The 23,222-nt window shown below is 46.7% G+C and overlaps 2 protein-coding genes across 7 annotated transcripts in view; one reads left to right on the top strand and one right to left on the bottom strand.

The window, feature by feature from the left end:
• Positions 1 to 2,800: 2,800 nt before the first annotated feature.
• On the bottom strand, positions 2,801 to 8,457 carry trhr2 (thyrotropin releasing hormone receptor 2). The gene is made up of 3 exons (XM_084672021.1): positions 8,072 to 8,457; positions 7,399 to 7,816; positions 2,801 to 3,799 (listed from the first exon to the last, which is right to left on the bottom strand). The coding sequence occupies exons 1-3, from the start codon at positions 8,455 to 8,457 to the stop codon at positions 2,801 to 2,803; spliced, it is 1,803 nt and encodes a 600-aa protein (XP_084528147.1).
• A 3,373-nt stretch (positions 8,458 to 11,830) lies between these two features.
• zc3h18 (zinc finger CCCH-type containing 18) overlaps positions 11,831 to 23,222 on the top strand; it is a 25,681-nt gene continuing 14,289 nt past the window's right edge. For all 6 annotated transcript variants that reach the window (XM_084672348.1, XM_084672350.1, XM_084672352.1 and 3 more), the window contains exons 1-9: positions 11,831 to 12,018; positions 12,778 to 13,715; positions 14,683 to 14,767; positions 14,998 to 15,149; positions 15,254 to 15,349; positions 15,997 to 16,148; positions 16,673 to 16,702; positions 16,818 to 16,938; positions 17,032 to 17,315. In XM_084672348.1, coding sequence (XP_084528474.1) covers positions 12,792 to 13,715; positions 14,683 to 14,767; positions 14,998 to 15,149; positions 15,254 to 15,349; positions 15,997 to 16,148; positions 16,673 to 16,702; positions 16,818 to 16,938; positions 17,032 to 17,315 — 1,844 coding nt within the window. In that variant the 5' untranslated portion in view covers positions 11,831 to 12,018; positions 12,778 to 12,791. The remainder of the gene's footprint in view (positions 12,019 to 12,777; positions 13,716 to 14,682; positions 14,768 to 14,997; positions 15,150 to 15,253; positions 15,350 to 15,996; positions 16,149 to 16,672; positions 16,703 to 16,817; positions 16,939 to 17,031; positions 17,316 to 23,222) is intronic.

The following is a 23,222-nucleotide window of genomic DNA, read 5'->3' as shown; positions in this document are numbered from 1 at the left end:
AAGGATTTTCCAGCTGTGGTACAGTTATCACAATCTGCAGTACAAGTTGTACCTAATTTTGTTAACAATTGTTTTATTTGAGTATTATTATATAAATTATTATTCTCCTTGTAATATGCTCTGTATTTCTCTTACTGTAATTCATTGACTTTGTTTGTTGAAGGACAGTTGTGAAGGACAGGCAGGGCCAGCCCTTGGGGTTTGGGGACCCTAAACAAAAATAGTGTCAGGGCCAATCAAAGTGCCCTTTTTCTTGCCAAAGTCTTTTTTTGCCAAAGTCATTTTTTGACTATTGTTGTTTTTGGGGGGCCCCGAACTAATCACGGGGCCCCTAAACAAATGGTTTGTTTGTTTATTGGGTCGGGCCGGCCCTGAGAACAGGTCACCATGTCCTCAGTAACAGTCCATCTATGAGGCAGTCATCCTGGCACTTGGGATCAGGGCTATTTGGGGCCCGTGGCTAGAGAAGGCTTTCTGATTGGTCGAGGCTGACTGATACATGATAGATGTTTTGACTGTAACTGAGAGTTTGCTTATTTTGTTAAACACTTATTGATTGGATTTTCTTCAGTCATTCTTCAGTTATCCTTGAATTCCCTTTGGAAAAACCGTCCTCTGACCTCCCTTCGGTTGGATCTATGCTTTATTCTAGAGTTGTTTTTCTTGTCTAGCGTGGCTCTCCCACCACTCAGCTGTCATATGAATGAGTATCCTCTCCAAACGTCCAGCAGCCACATCACCAGAGGAGACACATTAGCCTTTCAAACTATCATTACTGTGTATAAGTGTATGAACTGTCATTATTGCATAAAAATAATATAATGTGAACTATTATTATGGTTTGTTGACGCCGGTAAACAATGTTAGTCACTGACAACAGCACTTACCCACAATGTGTGTAGTGAGCACCTTCAATGTGAACTACAGAAAACATTTGGTGAAAATAGAACTGTAATACTTGAGATTGTGAAATCATGGCAGAGAGCATAGAACAGCCAGATGGGTCTCATTTTCTCTCTGTGTCTCTCTATACTGCATACATGTAACAGTAAACTCGGTGAGCTTACAGTAGGTTCAGAATGTCATCATGAAACTACTTGAGCTGAAATAGTCTTTAAAGAGTCAAGAAAAATGCATTTATTCTGACTTATCAAATATGAAGAACCCCCTGAATCAACCAACAGAAAAATACATTATTATTTGAATCACTGCTGGGAAGTCAATTTCACAACTAGTCCTGCCTAAGACCAGCTGATCAAAAAGTAGTTTTCAAAGCATTTCCAATCTTCACTTACGTTCCTTAAAAAAACGTGAATTAAAAAAAACATTACGTAGAAATAACAAATGGGATGAAAAGAGAACGTTTCTTAAAACTTTATTCCATGTTCAAGTATAGTTAAAGCACAGCCATGATCGTAGAACTGCACGTGCACGCCACACCACACACAGAGCCAGTTCACCATTACAATAAACAGCATAGATTTATCTGTCGAGCTCTTTGACATTCATTAAGATGTCAAGTCTCAAAGCCACAAAGCACACGGATGACACAACATCAAAGCTCTCTAAGATTCAAAATGATACCAGCTAAATCACACCAGCCCAAAAAAACGGAACTGGCACACTTTCTTGTCTCCAAACCAGAGGAATATCAGATACAAACACTTATAATTACAGATAGGAGTTCTTCTCATGTATTTTCAGCTTTTATCTGAGAAGGTTGTAATTACAGACAGTGAAAGATGTTGTGCCCCTTTAGACCTCGCCAGCAGGCCTTCTGGTGCTGCCGGCTCCGCGTGGCAACAGAAACCTCTGCTTCTCCTACGCACCCTCACACCTCAGACAGCAAAAGCTCTGCTTTTGTTCGGAGTGTCTCCGAAAGAGACCGAATGAGAGGGTACGCCAAAACGAAAGGGAGAGGAAAGCGAGAGAATATAAAGAGAAGTGGAATCTGACTGCCAGCCAAAATACGGGAGAAGACCAGGGGAGGATGTATTCACACCCTCCCAGATGAATAGACCAGGAGAGGGAAGGCGTGTAATGTACAGCCTGACTCCGAGGATTCAGCCAGTCTTCAATGGGATGTTCTAGAGAGGCCTTGATGGATAATTAAGCACAGACAATTAGCGCTCTGAGATGAAGGCTGAGCAGAAATACATTTACAGTATAATCTCCAAAAACACACTCACAAACTCATGCACACATCATACACACACAGCACACATTTACTACAGATACACAGATTTCAATGTATGCTCTAGGCCTAACAGACGGCAGTTTAAACATTAGAAAGCAGCGTTCGGAGAAACCAAAAAGGAAAACCCAATCAACCTCTTCTCCCTTGGTTTGGCAACAGAATTGGAAAGATAATACTGTATGTCATATTCAATAACATGAATATGAATTAATCAATATATTAGTTAACAAGCAGCAACATGTTGTTGATGATGATAATGAGGATGATGGTGATGACAATGTTGGCAATGATTATGATGATGATAATGGGAATGGGGATGATGATGGGAATGGTAATGCAGATGATGATGGGAATGACTAAGACGATGGCAATAATAACGATGATGGAGAAGGTGTATTCTCAGCCAGTACATGTAAGGGCAGTCACACAATGGCACTTTGTGGATAAATAAACAAAATAAACATGTGGATGATAAACAAACCACAGAAGATGTTGAAGGGGTGTAGTTAATAAGAGGGCTGTGTTTATCCGTCCCAGACGTCCGTGTCATCCTGGACTGTGGGGGACAGCTGCCTCATGAGACTCCCTGGATGGTAACAGGCCCTATATGACAGTATGGCTCAGCCCCTCCCCACACCGCTCTGTCTTCCTGGGATGGGCTTTGGGCTCATCATGGAGACAGCTTTCACTGTCCTCTCCAGAATAAGGGTCCTCCCCCCTTGTTTTTGACTCTTGGTAGATGTCTTCAGGATTGAACTCTTCCTTGTCATTGGCTGAGAGGATGCCGTTGGAATCTATATTCCTTCTATCACTGGCTATGGGGATGTTTATAGATCCAATACCCCTCATTTCATTGGTTACGGAAGTTTCCAAAGCATCAATACCTCTTGTGTCATTGGCTAAGGAGGTGTCCACAGAAGCGATACCTCTTGATTGATTGGCAAATGAAGTTTCAATAGAAACAATACCTCCTGTTTCATTGGCTGATGACATGTCCATGGAATTAATATCTCTGGTTTCATTGGCTAAATAAGTATCCATAGAATCAATACTTCTCGTATCATTGGCTAAGGAAGTGTCTATACAATCCAAACATTTTTCACTGGCTACTGAGTTTTCAGTAGACTCTAGATCTTTTTTACCACTGGCAGTTAAGATGTTGATCGGATCTCTGTCTTCCTTTTCATTAGCTGAGGAGGCCACAAGGTCACCGGAACAATTCTGTGTCCTACAGTCTTTGGGGGTAGTCGAATTCATGGTAACTCGACGGGCCTTCCCATTGGTTCCGTTGCTTGTCTTCTGGGAGGTCCTGGGATCCCTGACGGTGCTGTAGCTGCTCAGCGCCAAGGACATCCTCCGCTGATGGCCGTCCTGCCTCTGGCACTGGTACAGCTCGCGGAAGGCGGAGCGGAACTTTTGGGACATGAGGTTGTAGACCACAGGGTTGATGGCGCTGTTGGCATAGATGCAGGTCCTACAGAACAGCAGGAACCAGGCATCCAGGTAGGGTGTGGCCACAAAGGAGTTGATCAGAACCAGCGTCCGGTAGGGCATCCAGAGGAGGGCGAAAAGGATCACAACCACCGCTAACATTTTAGTCACCTGGAGAAAGGGGGGGGGGGGGGGGGGATATTAGAGAACACACGGTCAGAACACACTTTCCTTTGTTTTGGTCAACCTTGAAGAGAAGATAGAGAAGACAGAGTGACATCATATCTGGATCTATTCACTGCACGTTAAAGACAGTTTAATATTGCAACAGAAAACACATTTCATAACTGTTATCATCTAATCTCTCCTTGACATATCCCACTGCTAGTCAGTGTGTGCTGGCATGTGAGCACACGTGTGAGGATCAGTACTAAAAGGGCTGGTGATAGTCAGCTCTGCCCAGCGGGCCGTCTGTCCTAGGTGTAGGAACCCCAGGGGTGCTGGGGGGCCAGGGGCGACAGGAGTGCAGTGTGGTACAAGAGAAACTGAGGGAAAGAGAGGGAATACAAGACACGTAGGGATGGAGACGGAAAGAGAAGAAGAGCAGAGAGGAAGAAGATGGAATGCTGTTGACAGAGAGAGAGAGACAGAGAGAGAGAGAGAGAGAGAGAGAGAGAGAGAGAGAGAGAAAGAGAGAGAGAGAGAGCGAGAGAGAGAGAAAGGTGGTGAGACTGGGAAAGAACGAGAGAGGAGGAGTGGAGAGAGGATTAGCCGGAGGCAGAGAGAGAGAGAGAGAGAGAGAGAGAGAGAGAGAGAGAGAGAGAGAGAGAGAGAGAGAGACAGACGGTGAGGAAGAATAGAGAGAGAGGTAAGGAAAGATAGCAAAGAGCAGCATCACTCAGCCCATGGCTTTGTGACCATGGCGACAGTCATACTCAGGCAGGTTCCTCTACCCTCCTGAGACAGAGGGCCCAGTCCCACCCAGCTCAGCACTCCAGGCATTAGCCTTATCGCTTCCAGACAATACCACAGGCCTCCACTACACCCCACCCCCTCAACCACCTACCCACCACCCCCACCCCACCCCTCCCCTTGCTTCCCTTTCTGTCTGTAACTGTTTTTCCCCTTAAACATTTCTCTCTCCTGCGTCAAAACAGTGTTGTTAAATCACACAGCCACCTTTTGCTCTTCATTCCCTCGGTTTTTGATCAGAGCAGAACAAAGGCGCGAGGCGTTGGCATGACGATAGCAGGGTTAGTATTACCCGCACCTCTTTAGCAATAAATGCTAAGTGAGATAAGCAGCCCCGTGAGAACGGCATGGGGGTGACAGCAGCCTTCACAGGTGATATAAAGGGATCCGCTGCAGCGTAACTAAGCGCGTAATTGAACAGGAGAGAGGCGGAGAGTCGCTCTTCTAATTATCAACCGGCGTGATAATGAGAGGCGCTCGGATCACAGCGACATTCTGAATTCAAATCTAATTACTGTCACTCCAGATGAGCGGGAAAACACAGCCCAATGCGGCGCTGCCAGAGCAGGTCGCTGCACACGACAGATGCACCGATTAGAGCAACTGACACGGGTTCACTGTAGGTAGAAAACAGGTTAACCTGTCCTGACGGTGTCTGGTTTCTCAGTAAATTTGCTGCTCTAACCAATCAGACACCTGAAGCCACAAGGACCTCCTACAGTCAGATACAAGAGGTGCGCTTGATTGATTATCTATAAATCCCACCAACGGACAAACTACACCAAAGCAAGTGGTGGATATCAGACAATCACCCTCGAGTATTTTGTACCCATGTGCCCGTCAGGTCTGCTGCTTGGCAAGATGCTTGAGGAGATCACAGTCATAGACGTGTGGTTCTCAGAACAGAGGCTTATCGTGCTCCTTATCTGATCATATCAGTCTCGAGAACAGACGATCAGGGCGAGCCTGTTGAGGAACTGAGGGAATGACATCATCTCCAGCATTAAGCACACTTCAGAGCAAATCCCAAATCACATTATGCAAATCTTCAGTTCAAATGAAAGCCCCTTTGAACACTGACGATTAGGATCTTCACAGCCACACATTCGTAAACGTGTGTTCACGCACTGAACGTGCACACCAAGCAAACACGCACATGCATTCCCACCCACACCCATATACATGAGCGCATGTTTACATTGACAAATTCACTACAATTGTATTCAGCTGTTAACAAGGTTGAGTTGTAGACCTTCTCTTCTCCTTTCCTAGCTTTGGCCCAGTCAGTCTATTTATTCATTTCAGTCAGTCTATGTATACTATGGTCCAGGCATCCTATATTTATTGGTCCAGGCAGGCCCTACTTTATATTATGGTCCAGTCAGGTTACATATATTATGATCATTGCAGGCTATATGTTAAGGTCCATGCAGTAATTTATTATGGTCCATGCAGTAATTTATTAAGGTCCAGGCGGTCATTTATTATGGTCCAGGCACCCTACGGTAGTCCAGTCAGTTTATATATCATGGTTCAGACAGCCTATTATGGTCCCGGTAGCCTATTTGTTCCTAATGTGTTCCTGGATGATCCTCCATTAGGTGGGTGGGGTTCTGGATCTATAGATCAATGGTCTATCAGGCTGATGATCTGTTCTTCCGGGAGCTATGACCTTTGATCTCTGTTAAGACCTGAGCATTCAAGCGTCCCCTTACCTATTATGGGGATATCCATCATTAGATTCTAATATGAAATTCCAACTACAGCATACAATCAAAATAACTGGACACCAGTTAATTTCACCCTAATGTGTTATTTATTACTGTAATGAAGCCAAGAGGAAGTGTATTTTCCCCTAAAACTTCCTTGTACAAAATAAGAAATAAAGTAAAAAAAATGCAGGGAAACAACATTTGCTGTGCAATTTAATCTCTATAAAAATAAATGTTTATTCTGGGAGGTATTAAGTGACACTGAGCACACAGGCCCGCTGGCAGGAGCCACCTCACTCTAAAACCTAACTTAATCCCAAGAAATGTATTGAACATTAGATGGAAAAACATATTTTCAATTTGAAGATGGTCATTCAAACCATTGGGAAACTGTCAATTGATTTAGCATTCTGAGAACCATGAAATGCTTTCTTCTTATTGGATGGAATGTGCTCCAGCTGAACTGTGTCTTTTACAGGCAGAATCTGACATGATAGAACAGACACTGCCATGGACGATAATGACCCCAGCATCACCATCACACCGATGAGTGGACACATGCAATTACGGGCTTTCCGATAACACATTGAGAGCTCAGTAAAGCATGTCTTCTGGAAGGTCTTCCTGCTCCACAGAGAGAGCTGCCAAACAGGGCCCAGGGAAAAAGAAGAAACCATTACAGTCTTAAAGGTTGGGGGTAAATTTATGCCATGTCACCAAGCTTTGGATAGAGCAGACCACTTAGCAGAAGTGACAGTGGGCTAATCCCCCCGGTCAATCTGGGGATGGAGGACGAATGAAGAAGGAGGAGACATGGGAGGAGGACTGAGAGGAGGGGATGAGGGGAGGAGGACTGAGAGGAGGGGATGAGAGGAGGGGGTGAGGGGAGGGGGTGAGGGGAGGGGGTGAGGGGAGGAGGACTGAGAGGAGGGGATGAGAGGAGGGGGTGAGGGGAGGGGATGAGAGGAGGGGGTGAGGGGAGGGGGTGAGGGGAGGGGGTGAGGGGAGGGGGTGAGGGGAGGGGGTGAGGGGGTGACAGGAGAGAAATGGAGACTAAGTGCGTGTCTGGGGCCTCCTGTAACACACCTGTTTCCTGGACGACAGTGCGCTCTTGGGCCGGCCCTGGCGACCCCCCTTCTCCGGGGACTCGCGGCGGCAGCTGCGGCGCAGCGTGGTGGCGTTCGCGGCCCCCGCGGCCTCGGGGCAGTTAGGCAGCGGGCTGAGGTACAGGATGTGGGCGATGAGGCCATACAGCACGATGGCGACGAGGAGGGGCACCACGTAGAAGATGGCAAAGTCGATGAGGTAGACGGGCAGGTAGAGACTGCGCGAGACCTTGTAGCCACACTGCACCGTGCCGTCACGCCCCACATGGATGTCCACCAGGAAGAACCACAGCATGCAGTACACGCAGGTGAACGACCACACTCCCGCGATGATGCGCTTAGCCCGGGACACGGTACACACCGTCTGGGCTCTCATGGGGTGGCATATGGCGATGTACCTGGAGACAAACAGATGATGTCAGAGAAAGCCACGAACGACTAGCTTTGAGAATCCAAATGCACCCAAATGACTTTCCCATCGACCAATGTAACCGACCTGGGTCGGACCCAGGTGGTGCACATGTCACTTCCTCCATGGCAAAAGGCCCGCATTGGAGACTGAGGAGATGCTGATGCCCAACAAGCGTTGCAAATTAAAACGCACCCAACCTGACCCAGGTGTGACCGTGGTTTCGAGTGGCAGTGTCTCTCACCTCTCCACGGTGAAGGCAGTGATGGAGCAGGAGGACACGTTGATGCCCAGGTACTGCAGGTAGGTGATGCCCAGGCAGCCCGCGTGACCGAACACCCAGGTGCCCGTCAAGCTGTCGGAGACGTTGGGCAGTCCGGCTGCCACCAGTACCGTCAGGTCGGCCACCGCCAGGCTCACCAGGTAGCAGTTGGTGGGCGTGCGCATGTGGCGCGTCGTGAGGACGACCAAGACCACCATGATGTTGCCCACGATTCCCACACCACAGACCAGCAGCACCAGGAAGACGGATACCGTTTTGTACTCCAGGGATTGGTAGACAGGGTCCCCGGGGCTGACCAATGAGATGTTGGTGGGCGTGTCCATTCTAGAGCTCCCATTTTCAGCCATGTTTGATGGTGACGTGAGGATTTAGCCGTTTGTGTGAATAGGATTAAAGCTGGGATTCAATAGAGGTTCTGTCTCTTTCTGTCTGCGCGTCTGTGAGAAGTTACTAGTAAATGAACATGCTGTTTAAACATGGTGGGTAGATGGTTGAACGGGTCCAATGTTCCTCTTGAAAGATGCTTTACCGTCTTTGTTTCTCTTGGCCTTTTCAATAAGATGGTAGTTAACCTCCTCAGACACAGATCTTACAGGGATGTAATGTGGTTTTCATCAAATCAACATGTCGATTTTCTCTGGGGTCTTTAGCACAGATGAGCTTTTAATTGATCCAGCTGCAAATCAGAGAAAGAAGTGAACATAACTGGACATAAATAGACCATGGGGAGTGTTCACCCTGACATGCTGATAGTTGTTATTGCACAGGCATGGTAAAACGAGCGCACGTTTATATCTGACTGGGAATGACAGATTTAGATTGTCAGAATTCAGTGACAAGCACAGTCAACTCCTTGTCTAAACACCTTAGTGGTAAGTAAGGGCCATTTTAAAAGTGTTCTCTGTTCTCTGAGTATTCTGGTAGTTTGGCTGCAGGCTGATGGAACCTGTGGCCTTAACATCAGCACCATGCAGACACCACATGCTTTACAGGCAATTATTCAAATGAGGCCTTTTAGTTCTGCTCATTTTTCAGTTTCAACCAGTCAAGCCAGACAGTTAGCGAGCCAGCCAGCCAGCACAACCAACCAAAGTGGCCAGCCGGTTGGACAGCTAGGCAGTGCACCCAGCCAGCCTGCCAACCAGCCAGTCAGTTGGTGAGCCAGCACAGCCAGCCTGCATGTCAGTGAGACTTCTCCTTGTGATATAGATGTTTTCATGTTATTCCAATTATGAAATTATATAATGTAATGACCACTGTATGCTGGGAAAGAAAGACATGTCATAAAATGTGTTTTCTAGTGCATGTTAGCAAAGGGATTGGGACTGAGCGGGTGAGTGACTGGGGGGGGGGAAGGGAATGAGTAAGAGAGTGAGTGAGTAAGCGAATAGGTGAATGAGCAGGTATGTGAGTAAATGAGTATATGCATGAGTGAAGGTATTGTGGTAGTGTGTGAGTAAGTAAGGCTGTGAATAAGTGAGGGTACCAGTGAGTGTACCAGTGGATGGGGGTGTGATTGGGTGAGTGAGTGAGGATACCAGTGGATGAGGGTGAGAGTGAGTGAGGGTACCAGTGGGTGAGGGTGTGCGTCTGTGAGTGTGAGTGACTGGGAGCATAAACAGGCCAGGTCTCTGCTGGTCGCTTCTCTGTTTCTCTGCTTTATAAATGAGATTGGATCTCCCCTCCTGAGGGCTCTGTCTAATAAATTGAGGCGGACATGAAACGAAAAGTCATTTATATTTTCTTCTGTCAGCCTGAGACCCCTCTCCTCTCCCCACGTCTACAGCCCGGTAAAGTTTGTTTGAAATGAATATCCATTCATAACTTTGCTTTGCAGGGATAGTGGCTGCTATTTCAAGCCCAGAATAAAAATCGATAAAACTTCCTACAATAATAACAAGTGTTTATACGATACAGAAAAAAACAATACCAAACTTAAGCAATAATGTGTGTGAACGCGTGTGTGGATGCATGTGTGCATGCAGGCGTGTGCGTGTTCAGTGTGTCCGTGTGTGTGCGCATGCACAATTTAGATTAAACCAAGCTAAAGAAATTGCTCCTCACGGTGGTTAGACGAACAATCCTTCATGTTGCGTAGCTCCTCAACTCCAGCCCAAGCCCATTTATTTCCCCAGGGATTAGAGAAGACACTTCACTGAGCCTTGACTGAGACAACACTTCACACGGCACTGTGTACCTAGTTAATCACTGGGTTGAAATGTGGCATAATCTTAAATTGCCTATCAAAGTCAGTGACTTTTCTGTGACTCTGTTCTCTTGGTCTGTTCTTCACAAGAGGAGCACAGCTGTGCTCAGCCACAGTCTGGTCTGCTGACGTCACTCTGGGTCATTCACCCCTGAGGCAGTTATAGTTTGGATTCTATACAGTCCTTGATGGCCCTGGATGACCCCCCCCCCCCCCAGTGTCTCCACCCTACCCCCACCCTGGAATGGGATTTTGATTCTCTTAAGTACTTAGCTTAGCCTATCCCGTTGCAACCACAGCTCTTATCCTACAGATTTATGTAGTCAGACTCCCACAAGCATCTGGCCAGTTCATGACCACATATCATGACTAATAAATATTGATGATGTTAAATGATGCCAGAAACGCTGTGTGCTACTTTCTATGATTCAGATGAAAATGAATAACATGAATGTCATTCCATAAAGACATGTCATGTGAAACAGGACTGAATAAAATATAGCTGCATTATTCATTTAACAAGCACCTAACTCCTCACACAACAACATACTAGACTGGTCATAGATAGTGCCATGTGATGGAGAGGAGAAAAAGATAAGCAGGTATTTGCATCTCCAATGGCAATAATCTGACTGGACCAAGAACATGGTGTATTATTAGTTTTTTTTTAAAGTGACATTCAGCATTCCCACTAAGAGTTCTGTTCCAGATGTAATTACTATGATTCCATGGTTGTTTATGCAAACAAGTGCTTAATACATTATTGTAATTAGGCTTTTATCAGTACATGTAGACTATGACAATGTTGCATAGGTTATGGTCTTCAGTAAATATAAAAATAATCACAACTTATTTACGTCTTAAGCCTCAGCTGCCAACGGGCAAGTCAAAACGCGAATAACCTTACCTCATAACCATTTTTGCTACCAAGTGTGCAGACACACTATCCCCTTCTATATCTTCTCCATCTGCAAATTCTGTCCGTCTTTTATGACACAAATATAGCCTTGTGGGGATCAGATGTGTCTTATTTATCCAAGTTAGCCAGTGGACAGTTCGGTGGACCAGAACACTAACATGGAGTTGTCTTCTCTGCGCTCTGATCATACCTCTCCAACCGCTCACTTGTGCGCTGATTCCTTGGTGCCAAGGAGTTGAGCGCTTCTTACTTTTCATGACTCATGTCCCCCCCCTAGCGCTCAGACGCTGCCATTCTCGTCTCAGGACGTGGTTTTCAAATAAGTCGCCAAAAAAGCACTACGGTTTTTAATTAGCCTAGTCGGTGGTTGATATTATGGGTTATAACTTTTAGGTGCATTTGTTGAATGTCTTGAAAAAAATGTGACCTTGTTTGGATTGTACTGTTTCCTTCAACACTAATCCGTTTTTAATTCTCTTACTCTAATTTTACTTTCAATTGCAGGTTCTGGTTAGGCAATTTGATGATGATAGGGGGAGGGGGGCACTATGGGCACGGGTGCCGAGAGCGCGGCGATCTACACGGTCGTATCTTGATGACGTAAAGGTAATGGCCGCCATAGATGGCCGCTCTCTCTGTATCGTGTAGGTTTTTTTGTTTTCTTCAACATAGCGGATAAATCAGACATACATTAATTAACACTGGAGAGTAAAAACTGAAATAAAAAAGCTGGGTAGTTCCTAAGACGTCGACCCTGTCTTCAAAGAGGTTCAGGTTGAAAAGGTGACTGAATTTCTTCAAATATTAGCGGACATAAGCAACTTGGTTGGGGAGAAAGGGATGGCTGCATTGTAGAAAAGCATGCTTTCATAGCCGATCGTAGAGCAATATTGTCCGTGTCAAGTTGATTTCAGTGTGTGGATTTGGTCGGAACTTTGATAAAACACGCTAGTTGTATGGTTCGGAGATATGTTTAACGTATCTTGTCTTTTTCACCGCGCTGTCAAATTTAGGGCCTACCTAGCCTAGCTGGCTAACTGTTGCTGGGTAGCCTATCACTGATCCACATCGTCGCCGGACCGCAACTAGCATTAGTTAGCTCGTACCTAGAGCTAGCTTACTGACGAATGGACAGTTTCCAGATTTAAACTTTATTTATTGAAAGCGGACTAACTATATTAGTATCGAATAGTTTGCATTTGACCAATTAGGTTCGGGGATGTTTGAAATATAGAACATTAACTAGCCCATTTACCCATGTTTTCCGTGCCGCTAATCTGGTGTCTGGGTATTATTGCACATCCATATATGACCTACCAAACGCAGATTTGAAAGTTTGTAATTGAAAGGGGTGTATTAGATAATCATGTAATATTCATACAATAATTTTAAGTAAAGGTTATTACATTCATGTTCCATCTGACGTTTGTGATGTGAAACATAATTTGTAGTCATGTGTACAAGTGTACGTTGGGGTTGTCAAATATACTGTATTCTATTCGCGTATGAACCGTCTTTTGCATGGTATTTGTCTTTCTCCAGTGGCACGTTCTCCGATGGACACCCCCGAAAGCCCCACCCTGTCCCCCCAGTCGCCTGAGGAAGAGAAGGGGCTGTCGGACAACGAGCTGCTGGACTCTCCGGAGGAGGATGATGAGGAGGACAGGTTGATTTCAGACAGCGATCTCCTCAATGAGGATGATCAGGACAGGCTGGAGGACGGTGAGGGAGGAGGGGACTCAGAGCTGGAGGAAGAGGAAGAGAGGGTGGTCCAGGAGCTTGTCTCTGACCCTGAGGACGAGGAGCAGGCCGGGGTAAGATTGGAACACATGGGGATGGAGCAGCTGGATGAGGATGAGGAGACAGTCGTGCTGTTGGATGGGGATGGTCCACAGACCATCCAATCAGCTGAGGAGGATGACGAGGGCGAGGACAGAGTCATTGAGGACACGCCCCAGTCTCCTGATTCAGAACCCTACAGAGGAAGGCCCAGGTTCTCCCCGGCCGAAGAGGTGGAGGACGAAGGGCGAGGGAGGACTGAGAAGGAGGAGGAAGGGGACGACGGCGCGGGATCCTCCGAGGGTGTCGAGCCTCACGAGGACGAGGAGGACGAGGAGGACGAGCGGAACCAAAGGAGAGCGGTGGTGTCGAGGGAGATGAAGGAGGAGGCGTCCTCCGTGTCCCGGGAGCTGGACGAACACGAGCTGGACTACGACGAGGAGGTCCCCGAGGAGCCCAGCGGACCGCCGCAGCAGGAGGAGGACGAGGAGGAGGGCGAGAGGGGCCCGGGGGAGGAGGAGCGGGAGGACCGAGAGAACAAGAGCGTCAAGAAGAAGGAGAAGAAGCGCATCCTGCCTCCGTCTCCCAAAGAGGCGAAGAGGCCCGAGGACGGCAGGGCGACGGAGAGGGGACGGAGGGACTCGTTCAGGGACAAAAAGAAGGACGAGGACGACGGAGAGATTGATGAGGGAGAGATCGATGTAAGTCTTCACGCGGTCGAACTCCTGGTCGAAATCCTGTCACGCTGGCTGTACAGTCTGAACAGGAGCTGTCTGAGTTGTATGATGCTGTGTATTCTTCTGTCACCTCGCAAACGAAACAAATGTAGGGAATCGTCCACACATCAGTGTGGTGTTATGTAGGACATGGGGGCGATTGTTGTTTTGTAGGATGTAGGGAGGATGTGTGGTGTTTTGAAGGATGTGAGGATATGTGGTGCTTTGTAGGATGTATGGATGGTGTTGTGTTTTGTAGGATGTAGGGAGGATGTGTGGTGTTTTGAAGGATGTAGGAAGGATGTGTGGTGTTTTGTAGAATGTAGGGAGGATGTGTGGTGTTTTGTAGAATGTAGGGAGGATGTGTGGTGTTTTGTAGGATGTAGGAAGGATGTGTGGTGTTTTGTAGAATGTAGGTAGGGTGTGTGGTGTTTTGTAGAATGTAAGAAGGATGTGTAGTGTTTTGTAGGATGTTGGGAGGATTTGTGGTGTTGTAGGATATGGGGGGGATGTGTGGTGTTTTGTAGGATGTGGGGAGGATATGTGGTGTTTTGTAGAATGTAAGTAGGGTGTGTGGTGTTTTGTAGGATGTAGGAAGGATGTGTGGTGTTTTGTAGGATGTAGCATCGATGTGTGGTGTTTTGTAGAATGTAGGTAGGGTGTGTGGTGTGTTGTAGGATATGGGGAGGATATGTGATGTTTTGTAGGATATGGGGAGGATATGTGATGTTTTGTAGGATATGGGGAGGATATGTGATGTTTTGTAGGATATGGGGAGGGTATGTGGTGTTTTGTAGGATGTGGGGAGGATGTGTGGTGTTTTGTAGGATGTAGGGAGGGTGTGTGGTGTTTTGTAGGATGTGGGGAGGGTGTGTGGTGTTTTGTAGAATGTAGGGAGGGTGTGTGGTGTTCTGTATGAGTTAGGGATAATGTGTGGTGTGTTGCTTTCTAGGATGATGACCTGGAGGAGGGGGAGGTCAAAGACCCCATGGACCGCAAGATCAGACCAAGGCCAATCTGTCGGTTCTTTATTAAAGGTGAGCGGTCCAGAAGTGCCCAAACACAAACACAGGAGCATACAAACCTAACGATGAGGTGTTAATACTGAAACTTAACAGTAGAGGGAGCCATTCGGCTTTCCATCAATGATGAAAGTTATTGTTGCATCATGAGTTGGAGGGAATAGGGTTTCGAATACATTTCTTCTTCAGATCTTTAGAAAATCATTCCAAGCTAATCCTCGCCAACATCTGTCCCCCATCCACAGGAAATTGCACCTGGGGCATGAGCTGCAGGTTCATCCACCCCGGGGTGAACGACAAGGGCAACTACTCACTCATCAGCAAGCCAGACCCCTTCTCCCCCAACGGAGCCCCGCCCGGGGGGGCGCCACACACACTCATGCCCAACAACCCCTGGGTATGCCATGTTCTAGTGTTCTGACTATGTTCTAATGTGTCTTCCTGAGTATGGTTGTGTGTTGTGTGTTTAACTGTGCCCCCCTCCCCCCTCACCACCCCCAGGGTGCCCCTGTGGTGGAGGAGCTGCCCCCCCCGCCCCCTCCAGTGGAGCCCCCTGTAGAGAGTGCCTGGGAGAGGGGCCTGAGGCACGCCAAAGAGGTACCACACCATCAAAGCCATGGTCATTGTCACACAGAGTAACACTTGTATGTTAAGGATACCCCCCCCCCCCCCCAACCAGAGCCTTGTTGCGTCTTCTGTCTCGGTTTCTACTTACATTTAAGCAAACACATTCTTCCAGCTCATCGTCCATCTCGTACAGTTCCACTGGTTCTCTCAAACGCGTCATACCAGAAAGTTTTTTTTTTTTTTTTTTTTTTTTTTTTTTGCTTCTTTCCTCATAGCTAGGTAGCTAGCTATAAATAGTAGCTAGCTTCCTAGCTATATTGGGGAAGAGGCCCAAAACATTATTTTGTTTACCAAACCACAGTATCTTGCTGCGCTACAAACAACCCAACCGCCATTTTCCGCGATTGCGCCGCCTAGTGGAAAACAAATGCAATGGCCATCTACACAACAATGCCGCACAACTATAAATGCTGAGCACGCCTCCGCGACACCCGCACATGACGTTAAGAACGCAGAACCAAAGAAGCAACAAAGCAGGCTAGACTACTCACCAGTTCCTCTACACAGCCCCCAGCACTGTGCACTAAGACCATCAACGTTCCCCCTTGTTACATTCACCGCATGTGTTGATGTGTGCGCTTGCTCATCAATGTGACGTGCTCACTGGGGCCCTGCAGGTGTTGAAGAAAGCTACGATACGCAAAGAACAGGAACCAGACTTTGAGGAGAAACGCTTCAACGTGACGATCGGGGAAGACGAACGAGACTTCGACAAAGAGAACGACTTCTTCAGGGAGCGGAGCTACCGGATCACGCGCGACATCAGAGAGTAAGACCAACAGGAAGTCTGGCTAAACGCCAGACCCAGACATCCTGTTTAGGCCTGGATCTGTGCTTGATGGATCTGGTCTGTATCTGTGCTTGATGGATCCGGCCTGTATCTGTGCTTGATGGATCCGGCCTGTATCTGTGCTTGATGGATCCGGCCTGGATCTGTGCTTGATGGATCCGGCCTGGATCTGTGCTTGACTGATTTTGCCTGATGCCTTACAGACCCAAAAGTCCCATTGGTAAAGCCCAGGACTGTAAAGTCCAGATAACACCGGTTGAAAGCACAAGCCACACATTTGTTGATGTCTATTGCCAGGCTGGCAGGCCTTCAACCCAGATCTGAAATACAGTCTTGTCTACTGTCTGTGGTCAGCGGACTTTCAGTGCTACTGTCTGTTATAACCAAGCATTAGTAGTCGTGTGTTTGTGTGTGTGTATGTATGTACTGCATCGTGTTGTGTTCGTGTCGCTAGCCACTGTTTCACCTTCGTCTTCTGTGTCCTACCTACCCTCCCCCCTCAGTGAGATTGACTTCAGAGAGCCTCTCTACGGGTGAGTGAACAGACAAACCTTCTCATGCCTCCTCTTGCTCTTCAAATGCTTTATTGGCCCACGTCACTAGCCATAGACAACACTAGAGAAACTGTGTGTGTGTGTGTGTGCGCAGTGGGGAGCCATACCCAGACCCATACTATGACTACGAGATGGAAGCCTTGTGGAGAGGAGGGCAGTATGAGAACTTCAGAGTCCAGTACACAGAGCCCCCCCCTCTGCCCTATCATTATACTGTGAGTACCGCCACCGCACTGAGAGAACACACCGTGGCACAGGGTGGCGTGTGTGTGTGTGTGTGTGACGTACCTAACCATCCACTCACGCAGGAGCGCGAGCGCGACCCCAGAGAGCGTCATCGGGACCGCGAGAGGGAGCGAGACCACCGCGAGAGAGAGCGCCGGCAGAGGGAGCGGGAGAGGGAGCGAGAGAGGGAGCGAGAGAAGGAAAGGATGCGCAGGAAGGAGGAGTGGGAGAGAGACCGCTTGAAGAGAGACGAGAAGGAGAGGCCAAGGGAACGGCCCCTACGAGAGCCCAAGGAGCCCAAGGAGAAGAAGGAGAAGGAGGAGAAACCTCTGAAAGTGCCTCGCTCTCCAACAGAAATGCCCCCCAGGTCAGTACTGCTGTGTAACAGACCTGCCCCCCCTCCCCCAGGTCAGTACTGCTGTGTAACAGACCTGCCCCCCAGATCAGTATTGCTGTGTAACAGACATGCCACCAGGTCAGTACTGCTGTGTAACAGACCTGCCCCCCCAGGTCAGTACTGATGTGTAACAGACATGCCACCAGGTCAGTACTGCTGTGTAACAGACCTGCCCCCCCAGATCAGTATTGCTGTGTAACAGACATGCCACCAGGTCAGTACTGCTGTGTAACAGACCTGCCCCCCCAGGTCAGTACTGATGTGTAACAGACATGCCACCACGTCAGTACTGCTGTGTAGGGTTGCACGATATTGACAAAATGTGATATTCATTTCGATATTCTTAAACATGTGTGGCGGTCTGCAAGAATTCGTCGGATGTCATGGCCGCTCATTGTTGGCCATAAGCCAAAAAAGATCGAAAATCTGTTTTCTGTCAATTTAGATTTTTGATGTTTTGTATAATTAACACCCTAAACTTAATTGTAATGTACACAAAGTATATATTTACTTATGAAAAACAGTTCATTTGAACAGTTTTTGGACACGTTAGCTAGCAAGATTTTCATCAAATCCAATGCTCAGTTTGCCTGCTCTATACAGTTCTGCAGCAGCCCCAAACAACTGATCAATGAAGTCAGACTGTTAACTTAAAAATAACTTGCTGAGAAGTTATTAATGTAGCATAGTAGTTAAACAGACATTTACATTCACAACAGGATTATGAACAAAAGGATTTCCTTTCCATATTCGCCACAGTAAAGTAGAATGAAACAGAGTGGAATCTTTGAATGTAGTTTTCAGTATAACAAATATCTGGATGAGATTTGCTATCTTTTATCCAGTTCATTCAAAAGCTTCATGAAACATTCTTTATCGACTGTATAAATGCACGTCATGTCTTTGGCCAAATAGTATGTGACAGCATTGGTGATTTCATTGGGTCTCTTGGAGCTCCTGTCGTAGTTAGCAAAAGCACTCGCTAGTGATGTTTACTCTGCCAGCTCTGGCGTAACTGTAGCAGATTTGTATGGGAAGATTTGTACAATTTTTTGGGCTACTAACGTTTCCTCTTTAATCTCGATTAATTTCCTCGTCTGCCTGAGCCACACTCATATTCTGACTGTTCTGTCTCTTCTTTCCACTCGATTCGCAGTTCACACTTTCTCTTTCTGTCCTTTCACTTCTCACTTCTTTATTTCTCTGTCTCTATCTCCCTTCACTTGTCTTACACGGTCGAAGTGTGCATGTGTGACAGGGCAACTGGCCATTGAAATATGTGGGCTCTAAATTGATCACAACACACAGCCCCCGGGGCATCTCTCCACAAAATATTGCATACTTTTTGGGACATTTTCAATATTGATATTGCACAGCATGATATCGCAAAAACTATTAATTTGATTTATTGTGCACCCCTACTGCTGTGTAACAGACCTGCCCCCAGTTCAGTACTGCTGTGTAACAGACCTGCCCCCAGGTCAGTACTGCTGTGTAACAGACCTGCCCCTCAGGTCAGTACTGCTGTGTAACAGACATGCCCCCCAGGTCAGTACTGCTGTGTAACAGACATGCCCCTCAGGTCAGTACTGCTGTGTAACAGACATGCCCCCCAGGTCAGTACTGCTGTGTAACAGACATGCCCCCAGGTCAGTACTGCTGTGTAACAGACATGCCCCCAGGTCAGTACTGCTGTGTAACAGACATGCCCCCAGGTCAGTACTGCTGTGTGAAAGACAGTCCCTCTGGTCAGTACTGCTGTGTAACAGACCTGCCCCCCAGGTCAGTACTGCTGTGTAACAGACCTGCCCCTCAGGTCAGTACTGCTGTGTAACAGGCAGGCCCTCTGGTCAGTACTGCTGTGTAACAGACCTGCCCCCAGGTCAGTACTGCTGTGTAACAGACGTGCCCCTCAGGTCAGTACTGTAACAGACAGGACTTATTGGGGATGGACCTTGGCTAGCTAGGTTCCACGTGGGAAGTTTTCTGTTTCTCTTTATCTGGCGAGTGTTGAGGTGTGGCGATTATAAGGAAGTTGTGATTGTATGTTGTCATTGTGACTAACTGAAAAGTTGAGCAGTGCGTGTGTGTGGACTGAGGTTGGTTTAACCAGTCAGATTTGACAGACCTGCACGAACATGCGTGTGTATCCAGGGTTTCTCCAGTCCATCTCACTGCCGTCACAGGCTCCATCATTGCCTAAGAACACCTGCAAGGTGTCTTGTAAGATGCCTGCGTAATGTGCAGATTCTTTCCATAGGTGTGCCTCTTCCTGCAGATCTCCATCACACAGCTGCCCCATGCTGCCAGGTTTCAGGTTGCATGTCTGGTTGGGGTGGTGATGCATGTTGATGATTTTAGATGGCAGACAGGCTGAGACAGGCAGGCAGGCCGGCTGAGACAGGCAGACAGGCAGAGACAGACAGGTAGGGAGAGTGGCTGAGACAGGCAGGCAGGCCGGCTGAGACAGGCAGACAGGCAGAGACAGACAGGTAGGGAGAGTGACTGACACAGGCAGGCAGGCAAACAGACAGACAGACAGGCCGAGACAGACAGGCAGACAGGCTGAGACAGACAGGTAGGGAGAGTGGCTGAGACAGGCAGGCAGGCAAACAGACAGACAGACAGGCAGGCAGACAGGCTGAGACAGACAGGTAGGGAGAGTAGCTGAGACAGACAGGTAGGGAGAGTGGCTGAGACAGACAGGTAGGGAGAGTGACTGAGACAGACAGACAGACAGACAGGCAATAAGAGTGGCTGAGACAGACAGACAACAGACAGACAGGTAGGGAGAGTGGCTGAGACAGACAGGTAGGGAGAGTGGCTGAGACAGACAGACAACAGACAGACAGGTAGGGAGAGTGGCTGAGACAGACAGGTAGGGATAGTGGCTGAGACAGACAGACAACAGACAGGTAGGGAGAGTGGCTGAGACTGCAGTGTTTCCCACAGATTACAAGGCATTTGTGGCGGGGGGGGGGGGTTTCATGTCAGACCTGGGGGTCAAAATAATTCCTTCGTTAATTATTCGTTACGCATAACTTTATTATATTAAATATTAATCCAAAATGATTCACACCTTCACAAAATCAACAACAACAAACAAATAATTGATGCCTATGCTGGTAGCAACGCTAGTGTTAAAAAGCTATTTAACTGGTCGGCTCCATGAAGCGGGGAAAGTAGCTAGCTCCTGAGACTTCTCACCAAAGGGGGAACCTTTGAGTAAAACACTCACAGAAATATTTAAGCATAATCTTTTAGATTTATGTAATTTAATTGCATATATAATTTCCATTAATTTACATTACATAGTTTGAATTTAAACAAACTAATAAACTTAATATGATTTTGTATTTGTCAATTTAATAAAACGTATTAGTTTGAAATGCATAAAAGCAGGTTTACGTTAATAAAGTCTATTTGTTTGAAATGCATTATAGGCAGGGTTACAGGATAAACCCTATTTGTTCAAAAAGGATAAGATCCATGTACTTTTTATCAATACCCTAAGGATTTTAAATCCCACAAAATTTTGGTAAAAAACTGGCAGCTGTGGTTGACTGAAATCTACTGTAAAAAAATATGGTGGAAATGTTCTTCTGTTAACAGTATAATTAAAAGTGAACTGTAACATTTACAGTAAAAACTTGCAGTTTTGGTTGCTACAAAAAACATTCAAAATTGGTATGAAAAGCAAATACTTTATGTACATGTATTTATTATTTAAATACCACAAAGTCAATATATACTTTGGATGTTTGCTTCAGCTTGCAGAACAAACATTTTGAAAATTGCAATCTTTACCAGAAAGTCACACATTCAATAACCTTAAGACAACACATTCTACAGAATGGATTAATGAACCAAATTCTTGGGTTAGGGTTAGAACTTTGTTTTGGCGGGGGTGGGGGGTTCAGACAGACCTGCCCTAACTGCTAAAACAAATGGAGGAAACACTGCATAAGTACACATGTAAACATAACTATTGCTATAGCCATCCTTTACTAAATCAAACACTGCAATATAAAGGAAACCCCAGGCCCATTCCAACCTATTGAGTTTACAGGCTTACGATAAACAGCCTGCTGTAAAAGCATTTAGGACACACAATATGCTGTAACTTATAACAGTGATATGTATTCTCGGGCTAAACATATTTGTTTGCATCTTCACCCCAACTGATGTTCTGGGCGTTGATGGTTGTGTGGTCAAGGCCAGAGGTAACATCTGACGCACTCTCCCTAGTAGGCTACATAACTGTTGGCTGCTCAAATTTTTTTGTACAATGACAATAAATATATTCTATTCTACTAATGGTATGCTACAATAAGGAATGAACAAAAAACCATAAAATACATAAAAACATGTCTTCACTGTGGGAATCTGAAGCCAAGAGAAAGAGAGAGTTGAGTATTGGGGGGTCAGATGGCTGCCGGTTTGATTCCCGGCTAAATAAATAAAATCAAATAGATATAAATACTTAATTATAAAATATGCCATGATTCATTTCTGTGAGTGTAGTAGGTACCCAGCGAAAAGTAGCCTCACCTTTCCTAGACCTTTAGCTACGGCACTAATGCTGAAGGCTCGCTGATATAGCCATCTGTCTTACTAGAACGGCGTAGGTATGCATCGTTGCTAACGTGTGCGGACCTTGTGACTGTGTATGTGAGAAAGACGCGTGAGTGACAGAGAGACGGAGGTAGAGCAGGGAAATGCAGCTGAACGAATACGCTGTGTGTTTTAACCTAAATAGTGTTTAAAAAAAAATGAATTGGTCTATGTGTGGGAAACACCAGACAGACAGACAGACAGACAGACAGACAGACAGACAGACAGACAGACAGACAGACAGACAGACAGACAGACAGACAGACAGACAGACAGGTAGGGAGAGTGACTGAGACTGGCAGGTAGGTAGAGTGACTGAGACAGACAGGAGGGCAGGCTAGATGACTTACAGACTGAAACCTGTCAAATTGGCCCCAGAGTCCATCCTTGCTCAATGCCACCTGTAACAGAGACAGGAGTGGAGCGGTCCCCTGTATGACGTCATCGTGATGCCAGGCAGGAAGGAAGCCAGGCTGCCACCCAGGGACAAAGAGAGATGGGGTAGGGAGAAACTCACCATTAGCTTTGAGTCAAAGGGCTGGGTACATGGTCTTGGACTCAACAGTGGAAAGTCGAGGGTGAGCCCCTTGCATGGAGTTGGTTTACTGTTGACATCTTCCTTGCCAGCCGCCCAGGCTGTTACGTCACTAGCTCAGATTTCCCAAAAGTCTTGCCTCATAGATATTTCGTATTGTGTTTATTCCAGAAGGTTAAACGCTGCTCAAGTTTTGTTCTCACACCCCCCCACTTGAGATTGCTTTGTCTAACTAGTGAATCAGGTTTCCCCCCCCCTCCCCCTGGGTGCGTGTACAGATCTATGTACCTGTTGCACCGCTAGCAGGCTCTCCGGTGCGGGGGCTAGAATGTCATGGATATAGATAGCTGCATTGTCTATTTTTAGCTCTTTGTGTATTTATCATATCTTATTGTCCCTCTCGCTCCTTGTCATTGTAGGAGGAAAGTACAGGTGTGTGTGTGTACATGTCGTCACTCCTTGGCCGACCCAGTGCTACTTTTCAGATGAATTCTATAGATGGTTAACTGCCGCTTTAGATAGTCCACGTTGTAGTCAGGCTTACCAGTCCACAACCTCCGATTCTGTGTCACTCTTATCGAACTTGAACTTAGATCTGTGATACGTATGCTCGAAAATCCAGTGCTTGAAGTCAAGGAAGTCAAGGAAGTTGTATTTGCTTGTGCATGTACCTAGGAGACGAGTCTATGGTGGTACAAAGTTGCCTGAAGAACTCCTTTTTATCCTTA

The sequence above is a fragment of the Hypomesus nipponensis genome, chromosome 14 (genome assembly GCF_054491055.1).
Source record: "Hypomesus nipponensis isolate SF chromosome 14, ASM5449105v1, whole genome shotgun sequence".
NCBI classification, from domain to species: domain Eukaryota; kingdom Metazoa; phylum Chordata; class Actinopteri; order Osmeriformes; family Osmeridae; genus Hypomesus; species Hypomesus nipponensis.
This window is presented reverse-complemented; position numbering and strand designations above follow the sequence as displayed.

Bases quoted from the DNA above. Each gene is read 5' to 3' on its own strand.
- trhr2 (XM_084672021.1), bottom strand. From the start codon at position 8,457: ATGGCTGAAAATGGGAGCTCTAGAATGGACACGCCCACCAACATCTCA. The intron at 7,817-8,071 runs GTGAGAGACACT...GTTTGTCTCCAG, and splicing joins ACTGCCTTCACCGTGGAGAG to GTACATCGCCATATGCCACC. The intron at 3,800-7,398 runs GTGTGTTACAGG...CCCTTTCTCCAG, and splicing joins CACTGTCGTCCAGGAAACAG to GTGACTAAAATGTTAGCGGT.